Source organism: Notothenia coriiceps, unplaced genomic scaffold (genome assembly GCF_000735185.1).
Source record: "Notothenia coriiceps isolate Sejong01 unplaced genomic scaffold, NC01 NC01_scaffold00017397, whole genome shotgun sequence".
Lineage (NCBI taxonomy): Eukaryota > Metazoa > Chordata > Actinopteri > Perciformes > Nototheniidae > Notothenia > Notothenia coriiceps.
Genome location: NW_011350098.1, coordinates 18,673 through 26,399, shown reverse-complemented (window position 1 = coordinate 26,399; position 7,727 = coordinate 18,673). Strand labels below are relative to the sequence as shown.

At 41.9% G+C, this 7,727-nt stretch overlaps 1 protein-coding gene across 1 annotated transcript in view; it reads left to right on the top strand.

Moving 5' to 3' along the window:
* The window catches only part of cdk14 (cyclin dependent kinase 14), a gene marked incomplete at its 5' end in the record, with an annotated part of 30,892 nt that overhangs the window by 9,034 nt on the left and 14,131 nt on the right, over window positions 1-7,727 (top strand). The window contains 2 exons of the mRNA XM_010776839.1: window positions 2,406-2,545; window positions 5,467-5,606. Coding sequence (XP_010775141.1) covers window positions 2,406-2,545; window positions 5,467-5,582 — 256 coding nt within the window. The remainder of the gene's footprint in view (window positions 1-2,405; window positions 2,546-5,466; window positions 5,607-7,727) is intronic.

Genomic DNA, 7,727 nt, shown 5'->3' with positions numbered 1-7,727 from the left:
ATTGAATCACGGAGTATATTCCAACAGACTTGATGATCCAGGACCAGCAGCCGACGGAGCGTCAAGAATCCAGGACTCGCGCCAATCGCAGATGACAGACCAGGGACCGCAGGATCATCCCATGACCCTCCGGATCCCCGGGCGTATATAGAGCCACCAAAAAGAAAGGAAATTTGGGGAAGCAGGTTAATCGGAACATGAGAGTACACAGGTATAGACAGAGAGAAGGAAGAAGTAAGATGTCCCCCGACAAACTAAGCCTATATCAGCAAAACTAGGGGCTGAATCTAATCAGCCCTAACTATAAGCTTTATCAAAAAGGAAGGTCTTAAGCGCAGTCTTAAAAACGGATAGGGTGTCTGCCGTCCGAACACAAACTGGAAGCTGATTCCACAAAAGTGGAGCTTGATAAGAAAAGGCTCTGGCTCCCATTGTACTTTTAGAGACTCTAGGAACAACCAACAACCCTGCATTCTTGGAACGCAATGCCCTAGTAGGACATAGGGTATAATGAGTTCTTTAAGGTAAGATGGCGCCTGCCCATTAAGGGCTTTGTAGGCGAGAAGAAGAATTTTAAATTCTATCCTGTGTTCTATAGGGAGCCAGTGTAAGTTAGCCAGAACAGGAGTAATGTGGTCCCTTTTCCTAACTCTGGTTAGTACACGAGCTGCAGCATTTTGAATCAGCTGAAGCGACTTGACTGACTTCTTGGTACACCCTGATAATAAGGAGTTACAATAATCCAGCCTTGAAGTAACAAATGCATGGACTAGTTTCTCTGCATCGTTTTGAGGCAAGATATGTCTGATTTTTGCAATGTTACGTAGATGGAAGTAGGCGGTCCTTGAGATTGATTTTATGTGGGTGTTAAAGGATAAATCCTGATCAAATATAACACCAAGATTCCTTACAGTCTCACTGGAGGCCAAATTAATGCCATCCATAGTTAATATATCTTTAGATAATTTGTTTCGTAGATTCTTCGGGCCAAGTACAATAACTTCAGTTTTGGTCGTGTTTAACATCAAAAAATGTAAGGTCATCCACGTTTTTAAGTCCTTGAGGCAGTCTTGAATTTTATTTAGATGATTAATTTCATCAGGCTTGATTGATAAATATAGTTGAGTATCATCCGCATAACAATGAAAGTTTACAGAATGATTCCTTATAATATTGCCTAACGGAAGCATATATAGTGTGAACAAAATAGGTCCAAGCACTGAGCCCTGTGGCAAATCAGAAAAATCCAACCTGAGCATACAAGCAGCAACGGTGCGTATGGGTTTAAGGTTTGCAATGAACCTCAATGCCCTGTGATAGACGGCATCCGGAGATCTTAGGCATGTAGAAGATGCATTCAAAAAAAACACATCACCATAATCCAGCCCCAACATGAACCTTGCAGCAATGAGAAGCTCTCATTTATCTTCAGAACTGTTGAATAGCTGCACTGTTAATCAGCTGCTTCAAACCAAACTAGTATCAGTAATGGCCTTAAGAAGCTGTCTCATTTCACTTTCAGTTCTTTTCCATAAGTATAGTTTCTCACAAAGACTTTCTGAGTGTGCACTGGAGTCCCGCAGCTGTGCGAGGAAGAGGCGAGCGGAGGCCCTGATGGACTTCATTAACTCTGCTGAGTGGCGTGGATGAGTTGAACAGTTCCCCCTCCTCTGTCTCTGCTGATAAGTGGAGCTGAGATCCCCATTGAGAGCCGTGGGAGTGTGTGTCAGAGTGCTGGGCTGTAAGAGGCTTGCAGAACATGAGAGGCGCTCTGTGCCCGAGAGCTGAATAACATCATGTTTCTTTAATGCAGAGATTACTAATTACTCACTGAATGTGTTGCTCTTCGTTATTTTCAATCTCTTCTCCCCCTCGGCACTGCTAGGTGGGGCTGGTTCAGGAGTTCAGTGACTCCCAGTATGAATACACATACAGACAGACACACAGCAAGGTGTATGTGTGTGTGTCTAAGAGGTGTTCTCCTCTTGAGTCAGCAGACATCAGCATCATTAGGAGGCTTATTTGTTGTTGTCAGCAGCTCTGTGAATTGGAAAAAAAATGTTTATTTCTCAAAGGGATGAATTAATAGTAACTCTATATATATATATATATATATATATATATATATATATATATATTTAAAGGAAAGAGCATTGGATCGGCTAAATGGGTTGACGGCCTGTTTTCTGTTGTGGTCAAAACAAAAGAGGCAAAGCCAAGAAGATGCTAATGTTAAAGAAAGTAACGGTTGAGAACTGTGTACATGCCTATTTATGTGTCTAACGTTTCGCACTGTGGGAATTGTAGTCTTTTATCTCAAACCTTTTTTGAACTGTCTCGTCGCGTGTGCATCTCTGTGGCGTCTCTGTGGTGTCTCTCTGATGAAGTGTGCTTCTGTGTGTCAGGTTGGGCTACGTGGATCACGGCGAGGAGTTGGCCTCCAGGTTCCTCCAGTGCTTCCCAAAGAACCGGCTGTCTGCCCAGGCAGCGCTGAACCACGAGTACTTCAGCAACCTTCCTCCGCGGCTCTGTGAGCTGCAGGACAGTACGTACCACAGCACACACACACATACACACATACTGTTGACCAAAATGCAGAAAATACTTCTTTCAGGCTTATTAGAGAGGTGCTGTGATTACGTACTTTAGAAGGCCGACGTGGAAGTTAGCATCGCTCTCTCTCCTCTTGCGTTTTTCTTCCTGCGCCCCCTGCTCTGCTGTGGATCACAGTGTCCTCCTGCTCTCTGTCTGCAGAGGAGCAGTGCAGAGACCTCAGGGCAGCTTTTTGTTCCTGCAGAGAAAGCTCTTATTATGAGGCTGCCGCTGGGACAGTGAGCGCAGCCGGACCTCTGCTGGCTGCAGCAACACACTCATTCTGCTTTGACATCGTCCTGAGCAGGCTGAGGCACTGTGGTTCTAAACCCTCATTTGACTGCGGGGGCCTTGCTGGGGGGGCCTTGCTGGGGCCAGTATTTTATGCTGGGCCAAATAGAGAAAAAAACAGTGTTCAACATTTTAACATTTAATTTGTGTATGGCGCACAAAAAACATAAAATACCATCATTGGTGTTTTTTGGTAACATCATTTTTGTTATAGTTAAATTATTATTAAATGACATAATGAAAAATAAAATGCATTTTAGTTTACTTCGGCTATTCACAGCAAAACACTACCTACAATTGCATTGTCAATATAAACTCCTCTTTTGGAGGGGGGCCACAGGGGCGTCAAAGCTCATTGTAACAGGGGCACTGGCCATTATTGCCCGCACCCCCCACCTGCTTCAACACCACCCATGCATTGTACTGTACCTGGTGATTTACAGAAGTACAATGCTTCACTTTAGAAGCAGATGTGTGCTGCATGTATTTGGCTGTAAGAGTTCAAGGCTATTTTTCAATGAATCCCACATAATTGTGTTATTGAATGAAGGTCTGTCTGAGATGACATATCCATATGATTATACGTACATCACCAATCCCTTAAACTGGTATTCATTAGCGGTGTGAAAGCCTGCTCAGCAGACCTGAGTGTGCTGCCACTGACATGGTGGTAATTTTAGTGGAGAATTCCATTTTTAATTCCCTGCGATTAGGAATTATCAGCATTAATAATCCTGTTATCAGCACCCAGCAGGTTGTCATGTCTGAAAAGAATCAGAGAGCGGCGGTCACTAGCAGAGGAGGAGAGAGATGCTGCTTTTGATTTCTGTCATGCTCGCTTGCTCTCTCTGCCTCTCTATTGTGCGGCACATGTGACACAGGCAGCTGAGCTCTGAGGGGAGAGAATTCAAACAGTTTGGAGAAATTAGGACAGGAGTGGATAAACACAAAGTCTTCCAATGTGTGTGTGCAGATTTGCCACTCACAGTTTTGTGGGGGAAGGATGTGTCAAAATTATGCAAATGAAGTGACTTTGAGATAAAGAACTGGCTAATTACTCCAGCTGTGAGAGCTAGACTGCAGCCAGGCACGCTAATAATGCTCTAATGGGAACAGCCCAGTATAAGCTGCTCTACAGAATCAGCACCAGTACTACCAGTAACACAGATGTCATATATTTTTGAGAAATGAATGCTTTCAAGTAAATGTCCCTTATTGTCGCTGTAGGGATGAACAGTATGCTTTCTATGGCCAACTGTTCACTCTATTGTCATGTGTATGATGGATTTATCCAGACAATACCCAGACAGATTACCAGGGACAATGGGAGAATTAATGAGACAATGGAGCTCCTGAGCTTTCTGTTACTCTGAGGATTGGATAGTGGCATTCTTAATTTGATTTCAGAGGAAGTGTGTGTGTGCCTGGCAGAACAGGGAGAACTCTCTCCTGTCTCTGTGGACAGAGCGTCATGGATCTGGAAGTGAAGAACTGTTGCTCTTTGTGAAATTCCACTGCCTTTATTTACCAGTTAGAGAGAAGGATTTCAAATCCATTTGCTCCAATAGGAATTAGAGCTAAATCCACTTTGGGATCCCCATTGTTCACCGAAAGATAAGCACCAGAAACAATGAGCCAATGGAGAAGAGTTTTGAGTTTTCCCTTAAACTGAACGACTGCCTCTGAGCCATGAGGATTTAAAATGGTGCAGGCAGAGATACTGCATGTGGTGAAAGGGACAGGTGCATGCCGGGCTTCTAAAAACATAGGAAAGTTGCAGCCATTGACATACAAATGACAAACAAAATGTAACGTGACATCTACAGTATAGAGAGCTGCAGGTATGAGTCCTTAAACATGGAAATGAGTTAGCATTTAACCACTTTAAGGTTCCCTGGTCTCAAAGGCAACTGTTTGTCAACGTGTTTTAGGTTTGCCACAAGGTGAAGACATTGTTTTGCTAAAGATTTTATATCCTGCAATATTCTGAAATCCAATGGTAAAATCCAATGAGTTTTAAAAAGGCGGCCCTGCTATGCTAACTCCTGGGTCGGCCTTAATGTATGTCTGAAGCGGTTCGGCTTTTGTTTGAACTGTTCCAACAACACATTCCTGAAACTAAATGAAGCACTACTTAGAATATGTCCAATGCAAGTGTTCCAACATTCCAGGTTCCTTTAGGAGTTACCAACAGTGCTGTCTATCCCAATCAATCAGAAGTTATGTCTACCTCTGTATGAGCCAGGAAATGACAATCAAAGACGAAAGTGAAGTGATAAGACTATTGATGTTTTTCTTTAAAAACATTATGATCAGAATTGGTAGCAATTTTGAATCTAGAATTGCAATTTTCAACATTATTATAATTCCAAAACAAGTGAGTAAAGTTCAAATGTGTCATGTACCAATTTAAATACCTTTAGAGATACTTATGACGGCAATATTTAAACCTTAAGAAGCTTCTCACTGCAGATACATATTCAAATCTTCTTTTTTATCTCTGTGTCTAACTTCTCACTGAGAAATGTTCCTCTTCCTGTCAGCCTGCACTCTTCTAACCTGCCTGCGTCTCTTCCCCTGCAGTATCTTCTATCTTCACCGTACCAAATGTCAAGCTGCAGACAGAGAGCGGGGACAGCATACAGGTGTGTGCGCGCAGGAACAGCCAGGGGAAGGCTTCCTCTGGAGGCAAGCACTGACCTGAGGCAGCATCCTGCTGACAGGTACGCTCTCATTACTATGTGTGTGTGTGTGTGTGTGTGTGTGTGTGTGTGTGTGTGTGTGTGTGTGTGTGTGTGTGTGTGTGTGTGTGTGTGTGTGTGTGTGAGAGAGAAAGTAATCAGGTTACTTTTAGATTTTGATACTCAGATTAGGTTACTTATAATTTGTTTTTGTACATATAACTAGTTATTGTAACAGATACATTTTTAAAGTACCCCTCCCCACCCTGGTGATGATCTGATTGGCTGCACTGCTACAATGGATCATAGTTACGGTTTATTCTTTGGTCTTTTATCTGAAAAGATCTGAAGTCTGATGTGTGGCATGAATGAGTTTAGCCTTATCTACATCTGAGTTTAATGTTCTGTTTTTAAAGTCATCCTCACATTAAATATCCTACCCTGGGGAAAGTAGTGCATGCTAAGCGTGCCTTGCATCATAGTTATCCACATTGTGACCTTGAAACAGAAGAATGTGTTTCTGTTCTTTATTCAGGGCTCAGAGCACGCTGAAAAGACTTTAGCTGCTTGGATTATACTGCATTTGGTGCTTCAACCATTTAGAGATTCTTATAAAGTGTGAGAACAAAAGAGTGTTTCTGACGCGGGCAGGAGGGATTCTCAGGCAGTAAGACTCAAGTCAAAACTGGTAAACATGTTATACTTTTATACTTTAAAAAAGTAGTCAGGGTTTTTTCCAGGCGTTCTCCTTTTGAATAAAACATTCATATTCCTCTTTTGGTACATCACCACCCACATAAACAGCATTTAACAATCAATTTCCATTTCTGTCAAAATAAGGAAAAAAGTCCAACTCAGAAAGACATCAAATAGGAATATACAAATGAGGTTTACTGACAGAATATGAGTCTTAGGTCGCATTCACACCAGCGTTTTATAGTCCGGTTGAATCGAACCCTGTTGCGTTAAGCCGCTTGGTGCGGTTCGTTTGGGTCGGTGTGACCGCTTGCTAGTGAACTCTGGAGCAGTTCATCGCTGGTGTGAACGCAGTCCGCACCAAAACATAGGAAGCTTAGTATTTACGTGTCACAAGAACACGGCTGTCTTCAAAATCGTTAGCGAAAGAGTGAAGCAGAATGAAGGGTTGAACAGTGTCGTGTAAAGTAAAAACAACTATCAAACTAAAGACTATACATCCAAGTCAGAGCCACCTGCCGTCGGTGAAACCCCCTCCTTACTGCAGAGCGTCTCAATCTCATTATGTTTTGTTTTTTATCGCACGTTGTCTGATTATATAATCATATGCGCCGTTGCTGTTGATATGCTCTCTAGATTAACAACAGCATGAACATAACCTGCCGATGCTCCATGGCGGAGGCTCCGGTAGAAATTGCCGGGATTTGCGTTTTTTCCCCCTTAATGTCTGACCAATTGTTGAACAGCATTTCCAAACTGTCGTCTGGTGCGCACTAGTGTTCATTTTGTCAGCTATTTTTTTATTTAGTCTTAGTCCTGTGTTAAATTTCCTTTTTAGTTTTAGTCATATTTAGTCACCTTCATCCTGTTTTTATTTAGTCAAGTTTTAGTCGCCTAAAGTCTGAGCATTTTAGTCATATTTTAGTCGACTAAAACAGTAAATATTTTAGTCAAGATTTAGTCGACTAAAAGTCTGAGCATTTTAGTCATATTTTAGTCAAAGAAAACTAATTATTTTAGTCTACTTTTTGTCAATGAAAACTGTTGTCTTTTTTAGTCATCATATTATATAGAACATTTCAGTCAAACTAGTCTAGCCAAAACCAATCATTTGTCATTTTAGTTAAATGTATTTCACAATAAGATGATATCTTGTCCTTATTTGATGAAAAACACAGGTTGATTAAGAATGCAGCTTTGCAGAGAGTATCAGGTCAGGTTGTGGTGTTTTTACCAGCTGTGTTATGCCCACATTGCTTCCCTTCTGATAAAACAATGCATTCGCTTTTTTCCTCCGTCTCATTGTAGTGAACATGGGCCCAAATATCACATCGTTTCTTTCTCCCAAGCAGTGGTGGCTTTAGACTTTTTCGTTGTCAGTCATTTTGACTGACAGGATTTTAACATTTCCGTCATAATCCATTATTACCCGTCGAGTGCACAATTTATCACTCACTCGCGCTGACG